At 31.6% G+C, this 22412-nt stretch overlaps 1 protein-coding gene across 8 annotated transcripts in view; it reads left to right on the top strand.

Moving 5' to 3' along the window:
• Positions 1–22412, top strand: part of LOC143083687 (nucleobindin-2-like) — a 53948-nt gene that overhangs the window by 19322 nt on the left and 12214 nt on the right. Inside the window, exons 1-8 of one of the 8 annotated variants that reach the window (XM_076259969.1) lie at positions 4377–4482; positions 8471–8590; positions 9178–9207; positions 11947–12054; positions 13013–13175; positions 17268–17362; positions 18450–18635; positions 21496–21586. In XM_076259969.1, the coding sequence (XP_076116084.1) occupies positions 8477–8590; positions 9178–9207; positions 11947–12054; positions 13013–13175; positions 17268–17362; positions 18450–18635; positions 21496–21586 (787 nt within the window). In that variant the 5' untranslated portion in view covers positions 4377–4482; positions 8471–8476. Of the gene's footprint in view, positions 1–4376; positions 4483–8470; positions 8591–9177; positions 9208–11946; positions 12055–13012; positions 13176–17267; positions 17363–18449; positions 18636–20666; positions 20758–21495; positions 21587–22412 lie in introns of those variants that run through there. The other 7 variants (XM_076259970.1, XM_076259973.1, XM_076259975.1 and 4 more) reach the window with 7 other exon arrangements.

The raw sequence follows: 22412 nt of genomic DNA, 5'->3' as shown, positions 1-22412 counted from the left end.
TAAACAAACGACAACCACTGAATATACAGGCTCCTAACTATGTCATTAGGATTGGGTTATCTTTCTTTGACCAAAATACACAGATCATTGATCATGTAAGCTAAGTTGATAGTTGTAAAATAAACTGATATTCGAAAGATTCAACATGACCAATAAAGCAGACAGGCTATTTTTGCTTTGGAATGCGGTAAACACAAAAAACAATCAATCAATTCAAACTACCCTCATCTTCTCTGAAGGGAGCGGGAGTGGATCGTAACCCTTGGCTAGCGAAGATGACTACCCTTAACAAAGTTACAATTTTATAAAAAATAAATAACTTTATTGAAAAGCACTTTACGCCCATATGGGCCAATGGCTTAAAACATTATACATAATATACAACATATATAAAACTAGTAGCTAATTTCCAGTACAGATCACCGAAGGTTTAATTTTAGAGAGAGTCAGACCTGAGACTAATTTTATCAAACATTTTTATTTTATTGTACGGATTGATAATTTACTCTTAGATGCATGATTTTTTTTTTATTAGTTGTTAGAGGCTTTGAACTAGCTGTCAGTTAACTGCGAATACTCTCAGATCTGTACCTAAAAGAGGGACGAAAGATACCAAAGGGACAGTCAAACTCATAAATCTAAAACAAACTGACAACTCCATGGCTAAAAATGAAAATAAGACAAACAGAAAAACAATAGTACACATGACACAACATAGAAAACTAAAGAATAAACAACACGAACCCCAGTGTCTTATAATTTGTTGGGATGTACAAGTACGCGTCCACGTCCACTTGTATTTTTATCCATCTGATGAGTTTTAAATATTGAGTTAAGCCTTTTTCAACTGATTTTTATGAACGTTCTAATGTTGTACTGTTATACCACTTTTCCAGGTTAGTGGGAGGGGAGGGATCCCGCTAACATGTCAGTAATCCTGCAAATTTCTATATGCATGTACCTGTGCCAAGTCAGGAGCCGGAATTCAGTGGTTGCCGTTTATTTATGTGTTACATGTTTGTTTTTCGTTAATTTTTGTACCTATAAAGGCCGTTAGTTTTCTCGTTTGAATTGTTTTACAAATGTCATTTCGCGGCCTTTTAATAGCTGACTATGCGGTATAGGCTTTGCTCATTGTTGAAGGCCGTACGGTCACCTATAGTTGTTAATTTCTGTGTCATTTTGGACTCTTGTGGAGAGTTGTCTCATTGGCAATCATACCACGTCTTCTTTTTTTATATATTCAATCTTAATTCGATGACAAACTGACCCACGCCATGGCAAAACTGACGAATCGATCGAATGTGATCTATTTAATAATTTTCTAGTTAGGGGAGGGGCGTGGGGAATTTGAAAATGAACAACTTGGTCCGGTGAAAATAAATGCAGGGTAGTTATCATAAAGATACATTTTGTTACAATATTGGAAGTTAAAATGGACAATTAACTGACATTTCAGGCAGACTTCGACGTAGGATTCCATATTTAAAAGAATGAAAACCATGGGTAGATCCATGCAAGAGGGGGGGGGGGGGCTTGGTGACACCCTGAACCCTCCCCCTTTCGTGGGAAAAATTAAGTTGATTATATAGGGATTCACTGAAGCCTAACCGGAGTTCCCCTTTTAAGGTCAGTCAGCGCCCCCCCCCCCCTTTCCAACCCCGATTTTATGGTCCGCCACTGAAAACGATTCAAACTCCATTATCATTTAACCTCAGTCAATTCAAATATGTAGAATGGCCAAGACCACAACTGTATACGATGAATTATATAAGCCATGATATGATTTTAATTTTTCGTATCGTAATCTTTCCATACATTGTATAAATGTTCTTAAAACACCTGCATATGACCAAGATATTATATATGACGGGGAAAATACTAATAGTTCCAACTAAATGGCCCATTCAAATGCATTGATCGGCCAAAAAAAGGGGGGTCCAATCACCGGAACTCCTCACCTGGATCCGCCAATGTACACGACCAATCATACAGATTTTTTTCATTTTCCCGTATCAAAAAGGTATTAATATTTAAAGATTGTGTGGATATATATAATATCATTTCTTTTTTCAATCCGTGAAATCTAGTTTTGAAGAAAATTCACGGCATGTTGAAACATCATTCTTTCAGTTTGAAGAAATCTATATATATATGACTATAAGAAATTGGAACTTTCCTTTAAATATTTATATGTAGCAATTGCAACATTCCAGCAGCGTCAGCATACGGAGTTCATATTTTCCAGTTGAGCTTGCATTTCCTGTAAAAACAATATAGAGTGTTGCTTCTTACAAATTGAGGAAGGCATAAAACCTAGATTTATAAACATGTTTAAGTGCTCATGGTGCTTCCAAATGTTACCGACGACATCATTATTCAGTTACATGGTTTATGTTAATGGGGTTTGTTTCAAAGATAACGACGGACAAGTTTAAGTGTTGCATCACAATCCCGTCCTCTTATCCTCGCGAAAGTGACCAACCTAATTAGACTTACTACCGGGTGTAAACTTACACGAGCAACACGACGGGTGCCACATATGCATGGAGCAGAATGTGCTTATCCTTCAAGAGTGTGACCGGCAGAGATGAAGAGGTACCACACGGTTTTCAAGCCTGTTACTCAGTCTTTAGGTTTTTTTTATTATGTGTTGTATAGTCTGGTGTTTGTCTTTTGTTTGTTTTTCCTTTTTTGCCGCTGCATTGCAAGTTCGTATTTGACTTATTATAGTTTGACTCCGGCTCTCTTGTATAATCGTCAACGGATAACTCATTTTTTTTTTCAGGTTTAGGCCTATTTAAGTCTTTTAGTTCCCTAGATTTAACACCAACTTAATATCTTTAAAAACTTTTTGTCTTTTCAATAAAAGAAAACTGTAAGGGGTTCCGTAGAACCATGTGTCTCACCTATGATTGCTGCTGCTAGTGTAAAAGTGTAATATTGACTTAACTTGAAAGTGAGTCCATGATATCAGCTGTTAAAAAAATCAAACTTTCTCATTAAATGCTATTTCTTGGTCTTGATGATTAGCTTCAGTCTAAGTTTCATGACATTTCATGAAGGTTTACAAACTTACGTATATATCAGATCAAAGACTGTCAGTAGTTAAATTGTATGTTAACTGTAAATAAAGTCCATCTGTCATATAGCAGAGACATATATTGTGTACATATATATGTCTCTGGTCATAGGAATACTCAAAATGAAAATATATTTTCAAACGTATACTATAGTTGTGCTTCAGACATTAAATTATTAAAAATGTTTCTGTCCAAATTTCATAAAGTTCTAGAAAGGCTAAACACAGTTTTTTTTATGTGTAACAAACTTTAACCCAAGACTATATATCTATTTTTTGAAATGTAAAAAAAACTAAGTTCATTAATCAGTAAATTATGGGGGGAAATGCTCTAGCATGCAGAGACATATTCTAATACAATTGTATGTTTGTAATATTTGTTGTAAGACCTTTTTTATTTGTCTCTGGCTCTAGACATAGGTTTTTTTTTGTCATAAACTAAAAAAAACTTGAAGCTCAGCAGTGGTGGATCCAGAACTTTTTGTAAAGGGGGGGGGGGGGGCGCTGAGTGAACTAAGAGGGGCCGCTCCAGTCACGCATCAGTGATTCTTTCCCACGAAAAGGGGGGGGGGCGGGCAGGCTACCCTGGATCCGCCTATGCTCAGACTGAATCTGAACTTGATTTTAAGTGAGAAAAAATAAGCCCATTTAGCAGAAAATTACGAGAAAATGAAAATAAACATTAGATACTTTATTATGGTCATAACAAATCTTCTGTCCGAATTTCATCAAAGTCCATGAAGATTTGACATAGTTATTGATGACTGAAAAACTTTAACCTTAGACTAAACAAGGATTTGTATAGTGACACAAATAACTATACAAATCCTTGGACCTAATATGAATGATAACTTAAAAAAATTAAGTTCATTTTGTGATAACGGTACAATTAAAATACTGACGAAAACATGAAAATAAATATTTTCGGACTTGTACTTCTGATTCTGTATTTGGTCATAAAAAGGCTACTGTCCAATTTCATACATGTAGGTTTGACAAAGTTAATGATGTACATGTCTCATAATATTTGTATTTGTAAAGTTTCAAGAGGAAGTTTCTCCGGTGTTAAAGGAGTTTCGGGACTGAGAGAGAGATATATATATAAAAAACATAGGACAAAGACATAACATGAAACAACAATTTTATTCAAAATTTGGAATATCCCTTTGAAAAAATTTCCTTTATCACTCGAACTTTACTGTGCTAACGTACGCACCTGTCTCTTAATATTAAATTCCCCGCCTGTTAAAGTGTACGAATAGTTTCTCCATTGGTGGAATGATTTTTCCCTACACCAATGAAAACAGGCGTTATATTTAACATTGAATGACACGTCAATTATGTCAATTTCCGGTTGGACATAAACATTTGTTGTGTCGTTGGATCTGCACGCACATTTGGTAAAATTTCTTTATATATTTACTACGACACATTTTGGTACTGGGTTGAATAACTGTTTAATACAATATATCTTGCCAATTTCACCGGTTTTATGTAAATGTCATATGACGATTTGTTATGGAAAACTCTGTTTATATGATTGTCAACATGTCCCCATATGGCCATCAAATGGCTCTTCTCAACAGAGTAAAATTCTTGACTGCATAATTCTGAACCTTTATCTACAGATTAGTTACGTTAAGATATTGTTGTCATTCTTCTGTTTTCTTTTGATCCTGTCTCATTTCAACATGAATATACTTTTTTGATTGATCCATATAGCACCTCTCTGACACAAGAATCTTTCCTGCTTGAACTATTGCTGTCATACAACAATCACTTTTCCATTGTGGCGTCATATATTTTGTATTAACTATTATAATTTCAAAATTTTACGGGAACCTTTGTGAAGTCCAGTAATGTCAGACAAATAGCGATAAGGTGTATTTCATACATGTAGACTATTTTGTAGATGAACTACCCCAATTGACCATCTTTTGGTCATTTGACAGAAAACATGTGAATGGTTTTTGTGACGTCAGAATATTTGCTTTATAAAGTCCACTTTTTTACGAAAATTAAATAAATTGATATACCTTAACCTTGTAGCTATTTGTCCATCATAATTAACATTTCAGGACATCACTTAAGGACAGGCAAAAGATACCAATAAGACACTCAAACTCATAGATTGAAAATAAACTGACTACTGAACGCCATGACTGACAATCAAAAGACAGACAAATAATACTAGCATAACACAATATAGAAAACCAAATACTAAGCAACACAAACCCAACCAAAAATTGGGGTGAACTCAGGTTTTCCGGAAGGGTAAGCTGATCCTGCTCCACGTGCAGCACCCCTCATGTTACTCATGTTATTACAAACCCGGTAAAGATTTTGTAAAATTTGGACATCTTAATAAAGATATCTGACCCACGATGAAAAAGGGATTATTATGACATCAAAAGTTCAAGCAGCGCAGATTCTCAGGTCAACTGACCAAGATTTCCAAATAGATATGGTGTGCAGGAAGATCAGGAAATGAATTATGTTACAGCGTAGATCAATACTGCCAGATGGACTCTTTTGTAATTTTTAGATGTCTTTGACATGTATAACATGTATAAAGTAAAAAGTTGATAAAAAAGTGGTCAATATTTCTGATCAATTTCATTACCTAAATTTTTTTTGTAAAAATTAATAATTCATCATGTTCATGTATCAAAAGTCGTAGATATCTTCAATTTTTAATACCTTTAACAATTGAGCTTTAATCCTTGTCTCTAGAGCAGTACATAACACATGCTCGTAAATCAATTTTCTTCTTTTAATTTATTTAAAAGCTCTTCTACTTATTTAGAGTATTGGTATCTGTCCTATTGTTAAAGACAATACATTCATGTTAATCTGTTATTTGTAAAAGTGATTGGGTTTTTGTGTCATTGAATAAACATCTTATCAATAAATACAATGTACATGTATACCCCACATCTCTTACAACATGTACAAGTGTATTCCTTGAATAATGTTATTTTTTTTCTGTGGTTAATTTCTTATTCTTCCTCATATTGATGATTGATGGTTACATGTTCATTTGTTTACAATTTCTGTTTGCAACGTAATGTTTTTCATCCAAATACAAGTTACATAGTGATGTGTTCATATAAATTATTATCATCAATCACAAAAAAAACAATACAATTTTTTATACAAAACTAATTTATCATTTTTAAATTGCATAAAATACATGAAAATGATGAAATAAGTTCAAAGTCATTCAGTGACAATAAACAGACTTAAAATGTTTTGTATGAAATATTATAGTTTTTATACAGATCTATATAAACAGCCTGTAAAACTTGAACAATCATAGACATGTTAAACATAAAGATAGTTTAAATAAATGAGCTGATAAACATGGTAAATGTTTGTTCAGTGTTCTCCCCAGGCCGTTTTAGCGTCGCGGTACCGCGACGCTATATTTTCTTCCCGTGACGCTATAATAATATCCGCGACGCTATAATAATTTCCGCGACGCTATAATTATTTTCAGGATGTTATTTTTCTCGTTTCTGTATTGCAAAGCCATGTCCTAAATTGTGAACTTTCATCTAATTACCGCTTATCATCATAAAAAAAATATATCACCGTTAATTGTAATCCCTTCAAGTCGGACAATAGAGGCAATTTAAAGTGATTACATAGGTGTTAATCATTTGTTAATTGCCCTTTGGGTGATAACTGGTTGGATACTAATACCCCAAGCTGTCACTTGTGACATGATTAATACCACGTGGTATGCAGTCGCAAATTTTGACAAGGAGAAAATGTAATCAGAAAATCATACAATAAATCAAAGTATGTTTGTAAAATGAAAATTCAAAGAAACAAACGTTTTTTTTTTCTCTTTTAAAAAGAGATTGAGTCTTATCTTTTTATGACTTTCAAAATATAAGTATTACTTTCTTTCTCTTCCTATTACTAATTGTAAATCGAGAGTGAAAATTTTGATTTTGAACTATATAAGTTTTGTACTTTCTTTAGAAAGTGATCATAATTGGCTTAAGTTTAGGTTTCATCCATTTAATGCATTAAAAACGCCATATTCATTCCCAATCTCTTGTCAAACATTGTTTTATTTTCGTATTTTTCATTGCTTTCGGCAGCCATTTAATATTTTAGTGTAAACTACTGATCGGAATCGGACCAGATATGACAAAAACCCGCATTTTACGATTATAATTACATTTCCACAAATAGCATAGTAGACAGAAAACAATACCTATAAACTTTGTTAAAAATATATATCATTTTGATAAAAAGAAACAACTGGGACCATGAACCAATATATTTGATAGACATGATAAATAAAGTTTTTTAACTTAAATTTTATTGCTATATGATACTTTCTCTTTCCTTTTTTTATTATAAGAACCAGTGTTTGTTTCCTACATATTTAGTGCAACTGTATCTTTACACATATATTTTTATTTGGCCCAAGAGGAAAAAAATAATTCTGGAACTATAAATGAATATAGAAAACATAAACTGAAAATACTGTTATCTGGTTTTAGTTTAATTGTATACTCAGTTATGAATTCAACAATATAGATACAAAGAATATGGTGGAATAGAATATTTAATTCACCAAAAAAGGGCCTATAGCATACAAACAATATAACACATTTTGTAATAAACAATAACGTATATAACATAAAGGAAATAGAGCATTACCACGACACGACAAATTACATTGAAAAAAATATAATTTATTTTTTACGCCAAATGTGATGCTATCCAAAATTTCTGGGGAGAACACTGTTTGTTGTTATTTAGAATTGTTTATTAATGTTTGGATGGTGGATGAGTGGGTCTAAGTAGTCGAACCATTGATTACTAGCTAGCTATATATATAGTCAACATTGTGAGTTTGAATCCAGCCCAGGTCAGGTGCACTGGACTTCAATCTTAATCGAGTAGGATTGTCATATTTCTTTAGGAAGGTCATGGTTCTATCAGGGTGCTCTGGTTCCCACCACCATTAAAAACTGACTGCCACGAAATAGTGTTGAAAGTGGCGTTAAACACTGATCAATCAATAATGTTTGGATAATTCTGTAGTAAGCTCATGAGGCTGTCTGTTTTAAATGTACTACATGAATTAATGAATAGTATATTCAACCATGATTTAGAATATGTTATTCATGTTATTAGGACGTCTGTTTTTAATCGGTGGGACATATAATCCAACAAGTAAAACTGGCAGCCATGAAAGTGGTTTAAAATACCAATCAATCAATAAATCTGAGTCAGTGTTAATCTGAATTTTTTATTCTTCAAGATAAAATTTTAGGACTGCTTACCAATATATTTTTGGGGGTATTTTATGACAAAACATAATTTATAACCTTAGATATATTATTATAATTACTGTTGTTTCAGATAAAGATGAAGAAAGTTTTAGGACTATTAATTATTGGTATATCATTGTATGGTATTGTCTGTCCTCCTGTTAAACCTGATGCAAAGCCAGAAGAAGGAGGCTCAGAAACACAAGATGAGGTAAGAACTGGTTTGAATGGATGTATGGAAAGATAGATTGTTGTTTGATATCCAGATGCAAATATTAAGCATGTTAAGACTGATAATTAAATTTGGATATGTCATAGAGACAACAACCCTTCCAAAGAGCATATAATAGCTGAATGGCCACCAATGGGTCTTCAAAAAGACCACATTAACACTTCAATGTTCATCATGTTAGAGTCAAATTCTACTGGGTTAATTTATTTAAGCCATTGCATTTATATTTCTTATACAATGGAGATACATGTGTATGGACATACATTTTTAGGGAACATGATGTTAGAGTCAAATTCTACTGGGTTAATTTATTTAAGCCATTGCATTTATATTTCTTATACAATGGAGATACATGTGTATGGACATACATTTTTAGGGAACATGTGAATTTATGAAAAGGCCCATCAGCTTTACATGAATAATGTATTTTTTTAAGGTTCTTCCAAATAGTGATTATAATTAGTGTGTATGATCTCACTTGCCCAGTTTTGAACTGTCATTATGTTTAAATCTTGTTGTATTTTTCTTAGAGAAGCATAAATTTATACATGCTAATTGTATTGTAGCTTCCAGTATTAGAAACTGACATGGAGGAGGTATTTTGGGGGGAAATTTTACACTTAAATTTTGTTATCCATCACACACTCTGCCAAAAGTGGCAATTAACAGCTGAAACCATAAAAGTGTTGACAAATTTTCTTGCAAGTTGTCATTTCTGTTTTAATTTGATTAAGAGTTGTTTTAAAAAGATATTAAATGTAAAAAGTAACATTCTCTGACAATAATATTTTATTTCTCCGGTAATTTTACACCTGCTAATTCTAGTGTAAACTCACCAGAGCAATATAATATTATTGATTAAAATACTAACATATGTTTTATCTGCCATGTACAAGGTAGTAATGCGAATTGAAAGACCAGTTGCAAGAAAATTGTCAAATACTTTTATGAGTTTGGGCGTTTAAAAAATTTATCCATTCTGTGCACTTTTAGATCTGTATTAAAGAATGTTTCCCTTACTTCCAGGAAAGTGGTCCAAGCACATTTAAACTTTCCTTTTCATGTACAAAATATAGGCTTAATTAGTATTAGATTTTTATTGGGTTTTTCGTCACATGGTTTTTGCTCTTGAATTCCCTAAAATCCTGAAAATTAGCCATCATAGATAAGCATTAGTTTAGAACATGAACAAATATAAACAAAGGCAAAGGGTGTTTAATCTTGTCTCTAGCTAAAGATGTATATACATTTTTGTATATATTCAAAAGACAAGGAACTGATTGTCGAATGGTCTTAAAGATTGCCATTATTTTTTGTGCCGTCCAGTACACACTAAACTTCCAGTGCACACCAAAAACTTTGTATTAATTTCTTTGTTACATTCAATAATTTAGGGTTCTCTCTAAGGATATTTAAAGGCAAGTCCAGGGACTCTTCATGTTTAAGCATGTCCAACATATTTATCATTTTAGTCTCTATGTCAAAATAGAGCCAGGAATTGACATTAGTTAAATTAACGGTACTAATTTTCTTGCACCAGATGCGCATTTCGACAATACATGGCTCTTCAGTGATGCTCGTGGCCTAAATATTTGAAATCCAAAGCTTATATAAAAGATGAAGAGCTATAATCCAAAAGGTTCAAAATTAAATTTAGATTATTTTTAAACTTTTGTTTATACCTAACTGTGCTCAGTTAATACTACATTTTACAATCTTGTTGCAATTTTGTAAACATCAAATTTAAAAAAAGATCAGTCCAGGAATCTGCTTATTGAGAACCCTGTTTTTGCTGGGTGTTCAAACATTTCATTTATTCATGAAAAAAGAATTTTCAGTGGGGCAATTGGAAAATATAAGTAAGAAGGCAATGCGATTTTTGCGTCCTATATATTCATTTTTAGGGATTATTTTACAGTGTAAAGGGGTCTTAAAAAACACACTATTTTCTAAGTTTCAAGACCTCAATTTTACAGACCACCATCTTTTTCCATCAGCAATACACAAATAATGCAATGCACATATATTAACAAACAAGCTTTTATCAAACCAATTGTCTAACATTACAGATGTGCGATTGCATATTATTTTTATTTGTTAATCTTATATTTTTTAATTATTAATTATTAAGTTCAAAAATGTAAGTAGAAAACTCAATTTCTATACGATTTTACATATTGACAATTTCCTGGTGAGGTTCTTGAGGTTTTATTATGATGATTTATACTTTCCCTCTACCGGTATATCCTTCTTCCTGTAACTGTTCTTGTTTTCTCCTTTTTATTAACATATTCTTTTAGGCCTGATATAAACAGAAATGTTAGTTTCTGGTTTCCTATTTGGCCTATAGCTATTATGTTTTTTTGCCAAATGGTTTCTAGGCTCTCTTGCTACAAAATTTGAAGAAGATGAAACCCACTATATGTTCAAATGTACAGGACAGATCATAAGTTACATCATGAGTTCCTACTTCATTATATTAGAGTACCAGTTATGTTCTGCTGCATCAGAAGTAAAAATTATTGACTCTTTAATGAGGTAGACCTAGGTTAAGGGAAATAACTCTAAAAATCATCAGTATGTTTGTGTCAGCCATTTTCATAAATATGTTCTAAGCTTCTTGGATACATAGATTATTTCCAATCTGTTTCAGGTAAATGCTTAAAATTCATTGACGAAACTTGACTTTTACAAACGCATAACTGATTTAAAGAGTTATCTCCCTAAACCAAGGTCTACCCCCTTAAAACAAGACAGTTTATATAAATATAAAATAGAGAAATACTTTTGGTACCCCATATAAACCTTTAAAAGCTGTTTGCATAAAACTTTTTTTTTAACGCTTTCTAAAGCGTTCCACACTTATTATTATCAATGATTATGGTCAAGGTTATTATTATAATTAATTTTCCCATTGGTTTAAGGTCCTATTCCTATGAAAAGGTTATAAAAAATCAAATATTTTATATGTAAATAGATATAAGTATTAGATATTTTTACTTTTTGCTTTCTTCGAATTCTATTGCTTTTGTTATATTTTCTGCTGCACAATCACATACAAACTATTTTTAATATATCTTTGGTAAATGAGTCTCCAAAACTTGGCTCTATACAAATAATGGTAAAGTTTATTATTCAAAAATTGACCAAAATATTTTTAAATTTAACCAATATAACTGTACTCTTTTTTTTCTGAATTTGTTTTAAATTATTATTTTGTGGATATTCATAAAACAGATTTCCCATATCTGTTGATCCTACTTGTGCCACTGAATTTGTTCTGATTACAAAATAATAAAGAATTCTTGTTAATATTTTTTTATTCATCTTTTCAGGACACTGGATTAGAATATGATAGATACCTCAAAGAGGTAGTGATGGCTCTGGAAGAAGATCCAGATTTTAGAAAGAAATTAGAAGAAACAAATGCAACAGATATTAAGGTACAGTATAGGGTATTTGGTTGAGAAAAAACAAAGAAGGGAATACAAATATTGAAGCACAAAAACAACGTGCGTTATTCAGTGTGCACCAAATTTTTTATGTTATTTCTTCATAGACAGAAAAAATATTACAGTCATTCCTTAAATAGAACTGGCCGTCTCAAATAGCCCAAAAGCAGTGCTTAAAATTTGTTAAAACAGAAAAGTAAATCAAATCAATATAAATTATATTTTTGTAGATAGATAGTTTATTCTCATAAAACCATGCAAGTACAAAGGTTACAGAGAAGTTAAAAAATAATATACATAAAAATAAAAAATGCATTAAAAATGCATAATATTCAAAATTTCGGATGAGATAACATATAAAAGAATATACATATAGACTTATATAGTCAAATGTAAAAATTAAAATTGTACAAAAAGAGGGACGAAAGATACCAAAGGGACATTCAAACTCATAAATCTAAAACAAACTGACAACGCCATGGCTAAAAATGAAAAAGACAAACAGAAAAACAATAGTACACATGACACAACATAGAAAACCAAAGAATAAACAACACGAACCCCACCAAAAACTAGGGGTGATCTCAGGTGCTCCGGAAGGGTAAGCAGATCCTGCTCCACATGTGGCACCCATCGTGTTGCTTATGTGATTACAGGAAAGGTGAAAGATACCAGAGGGACATTCAAACTCATAAGTTTAAAATCATCTGACAACGCCATGGCTGAAAATATTGAAAAGACAAACAGATAAGCAATAGTACACAAAACACAACATAAGAAACTAAAAACTGAGCAACACAACCCTCCTAAAATAAAAACACAACTGGGGTTATGTCATTTGCTACAGAAGGGTAAGCCTATCCTGCTCCACATGTTGCATATTTCACTGGACACATTTTGAGAGTTTTTCATTTATTTATTATATAAAGTTCAAAATTTTTACTTTCAGAATGGTAAAATTTCCATGCATCTAGAGATGGTAGCTCATGGCATTAGAGAAAGATTGGATGAGATTAAAAGACGTGAAGTTGACAGATTAAGAATTTTAGCAAGAGAAAAAATGAAAACAATGAATGGTATGGATGTCTTTCATTACATATCGATTCATGGAGGTATGATTTTCAAATTTCAGATTTTCCTGATGCTGCTGCTGCTGTCTTTCCTAACTTGTAGTGGGTATTACTTATCATATCACCATAGTAACAAGTGTAAACAATATATGTTGTATCTGAACTGAAGCTTTCTCTAGAAAAAAATTTTCATGTGAATTTAGCATATATTCCTGAAGGGTTTTTTACCCCTCACTTTCCATATGCTATAATAGAGAAATGAAAGAAAATGTGTATTCTTCAGGCGTTCCATTCTGATCTGCTTAGTCAAGACCCTCATGGGCAGTCAAGATCTTTAAACACTTTTAGTGTATTATCATAATATTGTAAAAACTAGCAAACTTTTGAAAATATAAAAAATAATTTGAAATAAACAAAACTTGAATGTTGTACCATATGTTTTTGTAATGAGGTATACATTTCCAGTGTGATAATTCCAAGAGCTTTAAACATTCATTTGGAGACACAACTTTTATACTTATATATAAAGCTTTTTTTAACAATGTTAACAAATAATTAAATCAAGTTCATATAATTTGCTATCCAGTTATAAAAGCAAATTATGTGCAATTAGTTTATTAGATAATTTTAGGATAATCCAATATTAAACATTTTGCTTTTTGAATCATTCAATTTTCAAGAATCAATTAAATTTTGTATTATAGTACTTGTGCCCCTTTATCAACACACATATGTGTTTTCTCCCGTAGAAGCATATATATGTCCATTACCATTTTGACATTCAAAAATCAGAAATATGCTTTTGGCATTCATTAAATGCTGATTATAATATACTTCATGTGATATTTTTAAAATGGAGCCAATTTAGCTTATTGCTAGAAAATATTTATTTTAATGTAATTATTCAGTAAAATGTATCTTTAATTGTTGTAGCTTTAGTTCTATTGTGATATGATTAACCTTATATACACCTGTGGTGGTTCAGAAAGAAAAAAATCACTCGGATTGGTATTAAGTGAATCACAGTGAAAACAGAGTGATTGCCAGTAATTATCAGTTAATCTCTCTGAATACCTGATATGCTACATATGACTGCATCATCTGGTTTTCACCCTAAATCACCAGCAATCACCCTGTTTTAATTGTGATTTCACTAACTACCTACTAGTGATTTTCTGAAGAACCACCATGGTTGTACTGTAAATCACTCACCACACTTTTCTATTATTTGCAGTGTAGTCACATCCGTTTGAGTAGTTTGCAGAACAAATTATGATGAAATCAAGTTATAATTTGGGATGTTACACTGTGTATAAAAACTCATTGCAGTTTATTATCTGGTAGATCAGTTGTTGGGTAGATCTTTTTGTCAGTCAATCCTTAGTTAGAATTAAACAAGTGCTTTGTAAAATTTTCATGCAAATCAGTTTTCCACTATAGAAACTCATTAGTCTTCCAATGAAAAACAGAGCTTAAAACAAGCTAGTTATGTCTTATCAGATAATGAATTATCAGTGGTATTTTTAAATAGGGTGTAATGTCTGAAATGTCAGTGGTGTTTTTAAATGCTATGTAACATCTAATGGTAATTTTAATATTTCATGACATCACTTTGATGAATAATGCCCACAGGGTTCCTTTCAAGTGCATAACATAAGATTTTTGATTTTTAAGAAGCATTTTCTTCAAGCTCTCAATTGCATAGAAATTGAAGTAACAATTGTATTCTTATATTAATCCCAAACAGTGATTTAACATATATATAATATATAATAAACTGTTTATATTAATGTCTCTAAATTAACAGTGGTATATAATTGAATTTTGTGTAGCAATTTATGGATATGATGATTCTCTATAGATATTTGCTTAAGTTTATTTTTTATCAAGTGATTTGAAAGGTCACATTTAAAAGAAAGCATTATACCAATGAATTTAATTTCTGGATATCTTTTGAATTATACCTGTAGGCATTTGGTCCAGTAAAAAAAATCTTGTTGCACTAATTAAATTTTTTTGGCAATGTTATGGTTGACAGCTGTATTGTATTGTTTTTAATCAAAACTGTTCAACAGTTTTACCAGTAATTCAATGAGTGCTGAAACTTGTGCAGGGACGTAACAATCAAACCAAATTCTTAGATCTATGTCTCAAAGTAACTTATCAGAAAAAGGTCTTGTTTAGGAGAAGTTTTAGAATTCTTTCTGGATTTATTCTGCAAAGTACACACACACACATTTTTTTTTTAATTTGTGTAATCACCATCACAGTATTTGGAAGCAGTCCAATACATAAAAAAATTAATAGAGAAATATATTTTTTCAACTAAAAAAAATCAAGCTTGTTTTCAACAGATATTTTGTCCCCCCCCCCCTTTCCAGTGAAATATTCAGCTTTCTTCTGAAAGAACTTAATTATTGTTCAATTGCAAGAAACAGCTTTCATCTGAAAATGATTCATGTTTTTTCACACTCAATTTATTTTTGTACATTTTAGAACTCTTAAAACATATTTCTCTGTTGTTTTTTTTACACAATAGGGAACATATTTTGAACACATTTCTCAGTTTTTTTTTTACACAATGGGGAACATTTATTGATTTTGATACTTAATGTGTGAACAATTTATTAGTGATTATTTAACTGAAATAATTGCATTTTCTTTATAACTGCTAAACTTTGAGGAACAGATGTTTTTGAATACATTTTGATTCAAAAATGAAATGCATCATTGGTAGTATAAAGGTTACCAATATTGATAAACAATTCTGCAACATTGTTGATTAATGCATGCATGCACTTCATGTTATACATTTATTCATATGACATAGGTAAATGTCATGTGGAAACATTCGCATTAAGAGAATAAAAATTCAAGTTTGAACTGTTGTGATCTGAATTTTGAAAAAAAAAAAAAAATCACATATTTTAAAACTTAGCATTAATTTTCAGATTTTTCAAAATGCATGTTAAATATATATTCAGTATGAAATTTATGATTAGCTTCCTCTTATTATTTTTACATTTGGTTTTATATGAAATATAATAAGCTTATGCTTTAATAGTGTAGTTTGGGATTATACTTCTAGTAAGGATTAGTTTGACCTGTGGTGGTGAAAAGATGTTTTCCAAGACATGTAGATTTACGACATACCCGTAGCCAGGGGGTTTGGACTACCCCTCCCCCCCCCTCTCCTTGAAACCAAATAAGCACTGTTAAAGTCGATGTTCTTTTCAAATTGTGACTGTTAAAGTTGAGTTCATGAGTCCAAATAACCCCCACTTGGAAATTCCTGGCTACGGCCAAGGACAAGCTAAAAAAAAGAAGGGTGTTATCTACCCTTATACAAGTTAACAATATATAGAAATGTTTCAGAGTTCAATTTTAGAATTAATATCAACATGCGTTCCTTTTTAATGATACTTTCTCTACTAATTTACATGCCATATTAAAAGATATGATTATTTCAATGTTACTAACCAAAAATTATAACATGTATAATGCAGATGATTTTAAACAGGTTATATATATCTAATACACTACATTGTACACATAACAACCTCTTTAAACATGTTAAAGCAAATACTGATTGTTGATGATTGAGACCTTTGACTTATAGTTGTGAACTTTTTAAACATTGTGACTTGAATGGAGAGTTGTCTCATTGACACTCATAACACATCTTTTTATTTATACAATGACACTATATTTGTGTTATATTTCAACTGGGAAAAGTCAAGAAATTTAGGGGGTAGACCTTGGTTCAGGGAGATAACTCTTTAAATCAGTTAAGCGTTTGTAAAAGACAAGTTCATCAATGTATTTTAAGCATTTACCTGAAACAGATTGAAAATAAACTATGCAACCTAGAAGCTTAGAATATGTTTTTGAAAATGGTTGACACAAACGTACTGATGATTTTAAGAGTTATTTCCCTTAACCTAGGTCTACCTCCTTAAATTGTTCCCAAAAATTAGTTGGTTTACAGTATTAATTCATATCACAGGCAGTCACCTTATATCACTGATTTACTAAACACCACTTTTAAGTACATCACTTTAGATGTACTGTATTATTCTTTTATCAGTATGTCAATCAATAATTATTATTATGCTTTATCTACTGACTATATAGGTATACAGAAAATTGATGAGAGAATATTGCACCATTTGGATGTTAAAAATCCACACAGTTTTGAGGCTAAAGATTTGGAAAAGCTTATCGTTAAGGTACGTGTTGAAACATTAAAATGATTGCTTGATCAACATTAGACATCATAAAAGAAGCACTAACAAAATTTTAGTTCCTTATCATGATTGTCCTAAAAATAAGGTTTTCGAGAATATAATTTTTGTTGATTGAATATTATATATTCGTTGATGCCTGATTTTGTGGTTTTGCCAATGTCTGTGTACGATTCTTTGAAAAATTTGTTAATTCTTGAATACATTTGTGGTTCATATATATACACAATAAATTCAATCTTGTATCATGCACACTGAGATATGTATTGTAATATACAAAACTCTGAAAGTTTTTGAAATTTCCATGATATGTGAAGAAATGATAAAAGGGGTTCACCGTCTACATTTTAAAGTGGTTTTGCCCAAATATACAATTCAACAGCCTAATTTTACTTAATCCCATGTTTAGAAAAAAAATGAATACAAAATCTTCACTAATTTTTCAATCAAATTTTATATGCAAAGTCCTATGGTCATATAATTACAGAACAGAAAGAGCACGTCCTCACTTTAGATTGAACACATTGACCATTAAAGAAATATTTTTTCTGTGTCTATTCACAACATGAAATGGTTTAGATGACAAACTGAACCAAATCTATTGTATCAGACTAAAAACAGATTGATAACTCTTTAAATATTGTCAAAAGAATAATACATTTGAGAATGGAAATGGGGAGTATGTCAATTTAACCAGCAGGCAACAACCAGACCAAAGAGCAGAAAACAGTCGAAGGCAACCAATGGGTTTTCAGCACAGCAAGAAAAACCCGCCACGGGAGGCATGCTTCAGCTGGCCCCTAAACAAAAATGTTTACTATTTCAGCAATGTTTAGTGATAATGGACTTCATACTCAAACCAAAATTAAAAATCATGCAAGAATAACATGGGCCTGAGGGACCTGACTTGGGACAGGTGCAAAAATGTGGCCAGGTTAAACATGTTTTTTTTTAGATCTCTACCCATCCCCCATACCTCTAGCCAATGTAGAAAAAACAAACACAGCAATATGCACGTAAAACTCAGTTTTAATAATTGGGTTAATTGATATATTTTATTATGTGCTTTCAGGCTACAACAGATTTGGATGAATTAGACAAGAAACGTAAAGAAGAGTTCAAGGAATATGAAATGCAAAAGGAACATGAAAGAAAAGATTATCTAAAGACTTTACCAGAAGAAGAAAAGAAAAAAGCAGAAGAAAAACATTTAGAAATGGAGAAAAAGCATCAAGACCATCCTAAACTTCATCACCCTGTAAGAACAAATTTTTGTTATTTGATATGCAACATATCACATTTAGATCAAGATTCAAAGTCACTTATTATTACGTCCATCAATTGAAGATTTGTTAAGAAACATAGTACTGTTATTTTTTTAATTGTTCGACCCCGTATGACAGTCTTTTTTTCGATCCCATTCCTCCAATTATCCGAATATTATTTTATTTCAATGATCTGCATTTGAATGAACACAATATTTAATATTAATTTCAAAGATAAATGATGAAAATTTTGATACTGTTTAAACATTTTGTAAACAGTTTATATTTTAGAGCTAATTTACATAAATTAGTTTGATTTAAGGGATCATAAACAGGGAAAAGAATGATGCAAAACTTAACAAGGTGTGAAATTGTTGGCCCCATATTTCATGAAATATAAACCCCATAAAAATATACCAAAAATGTGATCTGTAATGTCAAAGTCTGTCTGATTACATTCTCCCTTGATGGAATTTATTTGGGAACATTGAATTGTGTGCATTATGGGCACATACATCAGTGCTTGTTTAGAAGAGGAAGGTTTTCATGATCATTTTGTTTTTGTTTTAACATTTCAATTATCTTTTTATATATTCAATTTTCAACACCTTAATTTGCTTATTAAAACAATTTAGATCTTTTACCAATTTTATTACCCATTATTCTTAAATAACCATACCTTTTAGAAATTTATTTTCTCTAGGTAATTGGAGTGTTTTCTCATTGTAAACATACCGCATCTTCTTATTTTTATTAAAAAAAAAAATTTGTTAAAACTGAAAGATTGCATTCATGCTCATTGCAATCAAAAGTCATATGGGACTGGCTTGGTGGCTATTACTTTTCTGATCTTTATCACTACTTTGGAGAATATTCTAAATGTATCAATAAAATATACACAGATATTCAAGATACACAAAAAAACAAAGATGTATAACCATACTTGTTCAAAAAAAGAACAAAAGTTATATGTGGTGTATTAAGGAAGCTGGCTTGTCCGTCCTGTTTTTGATTTTTTGTCAGATTTTCGGAATCCTCGGGTTTTATCCATTTGAATGCCTTGAAAAAAATTTGCCGGTTACCCCCATTTTTCTTTTTGTAAATCTTGTACATGTATAATAATAAGCCATCTGTAAAAGTCTTATAAAATTTTAATTACTTTTTAACAGTTTTTGAGAACTTCAACTTGTCAATGATAAAGCTATGAAAAGTCAAGAGAGAATAGTTTCCCGCCAAAATGTCAATGGCTAATATCTCGAAAACAAGCATGGTGACCTGTATATTTTTTTGGCTCTTTGGATTCCTTTATTAAACCCCTATCAATATAAACTAGTGTTTTGAAAAGTTAATTACTTTCAAACTGAGAAGCGAACTTCCTTAATCAAGTATCTTTTCTAAAAAAATATCAATGATGTTGTTAAAGTTGTACTGTAAATTCAGACACTATTGCATGCATTGATTATCACGATTTTGTTATTTTAGACCAAAATGTGATTTTAACTTTTGTGATATCAAGAAAAATACTGTTTAGTTCAGGGCTATTCCAGAAAAAAATGTATGGGGGGTTGGAAGGCACATTATATTAATAATACATGGGTGATGGGTATCAGAGCAATTTTTCACACTATAATGCACTATAATTCTGAATTTTAATTGTCTGGGTGGTGGGTGCTGACAAAAACTGCCTTTCAACCCCCCATACATTTTTTCTGGAATAGCCCTCATATAAAAATTCTAAATGTGAGTTTAATTTATTGCTATTATTACCCTGTTGCATTTTTCGCAATAATAAAAACCTCGCAATAATGTCTGAATTTACAGTATATGGAATTTGAGTTAATTACCTTTGTTCATAATTGTAGTTGAACTTTTCAATGGTTAAATAATACAATGTTTAATTTATAGTTCCCACTGTAAAACTAATGCTATCTTTACTCTTCAGTACTCACAAGGACTTTGATGGAAGTGTACATGTTCCAACTGGAAAAAACTTTAATTTTTCTTCAATATTGAATCATTTTCAGGGTAGCAAAGCACAGCTTGAAGACGTGTGGGAAAAGAATGATGAGATGGATAGAGACAATTTTAATCCTAAAACTTTCTTCATGATGCATGGTAGGATCCTTGTTTGTCACGATTAACATAACATTTCTTTCTACCTAGAATCCGATGAGAGAAAACTGACTGCATGTGCTTGTTTTCATGATATCATGATATTTCAAAAATAAGGGCTATTCCAGAAAAAAATGTATGGGGGGAGGGTGGTTGGAAGGCACATTATATTAATAATACATGGGTGATTGGGATCAGAACAACTTTTTACACTATAATGTACTGTAATTCTCAATTACAATTGTCTTTGTGGCGGGTGCTGACAAAAACTGCCTTCCAACCCCCCCATACATTTTTTTCTGGAATAGCCCTAAAAAAAAACCAGTATAATACTTTTGGAAAAATAAAATATATTGAATTTCTTTTTCAATACTTTCAAACTTACATTGAATAAGAAGGGAAATGTGATCCTTTAAGATGGAAAGAGGATCAAAATTTTGAAGTTTATTACTGAAATAATGACTTTAGACCTTATTTGATTTTTGGGGCATTTTCTTGGTTCTTGTCTTATTGCCACCAGCCCAATATCTCTTCAATATCAAACAAACAGTAACTGGCTAATAGAGGATGTTTTGAAAACTGCCTTTGCTGTTGAGGCAAAATCAGTAGACTCATGACAATAAGCAATATGCATAATGTTTTTCTCTCTCCTGCATAACTAACAAAGGACTGGATTTTTTGTACACCCTTTATCCCAATAATCCTCAAGAGTATAAGTAACATATTTTTTAATTATCATAGGGAAGTAAAGACCAACTAGAGGAAGTATGGGAGAAAAAAGATCATTTAGACCCAAATGACTTTGAACCCAAAACATTCTTCCAGATGCACGGTATGGATTAGGATAAACTAATATGTAATGTTATGGAGTAGTTATAGAATTGGGTTTTAAATAGTTCTAAATAGTTGTAGGGAGGTTTTGGAATTGATACTAGAACTTTCATTGTACAACTGGGACCTCTGTGGCCTAGTCTAAGTAGTTGTACTACTGTAATCACTAGCCAGTCAACACTGAGGTTGTGAGTCGAACCCTGCTTGTGCGGGTGCACTTGAGTCCAATCTTAATTGACTAGGATTTTCAGTTTTCCTATCGAAGGTTAGTGGCTTTTATCTGGTCACTCTGACATCCTCCACTCATGGAAACTGACTGCCACAAGATAGCACAAAAGTGGCTCTTAAAAGTGGTGTTAAACCACCAAAAATCAATCAGTGAATTGTACAACTTTTCAAGTGATTGCTATAAGGATACAGATTCAAAGTTTAATATGATTGGATCTGTTTGACAAAAGCATCTTATAATTGAGGGTCTGAATTGGGTATCATATCTGTATTCTTCTTCTCATTTTCTTCTTTATCGTTTGTGGAACCTATTATTCTCTATATTCTTTGGCATATTTAATCTTTATTCTTTTTTATGCCCCACCTACGATAGTAGAGGGGCATTATGTTTTCTGGTCTGTGGCTCCGTTCGTCCGTCGGTCCGTCCGTCCAGGTTAGAGTTTTTGGTCAAGGTAGTTTTTGATGTTGCTTATGAGATGATCTTTCTAATTTTTAAGCCAAATTAGACTTTTGACCCCAATTTCACGGTCCACTGAACATAGAAAATGAAAGTGGGAGTTTCAGGTTAAAGTTTTTGGTCAAGGTAGTTTTTGATGAAG

This window comes from Mytilus galloprovincialis, chromosome 7, assembly GCF_965363235.1.
Source record: "Mytilus galloprovincialis chromosome 7, xbMytGall1.hap1.1, whole genome shotgun sequence".
Taxonomy (NCBI): Eukaryota; Metazoa; Mollusca; class Bivalvia; order Mytilida; family Mytilidae; genus Mytilus; species Mytilus galloprovincialis.
This window is presented reverse-complemented; position numbering and strand designations above follow the sequence as displayed.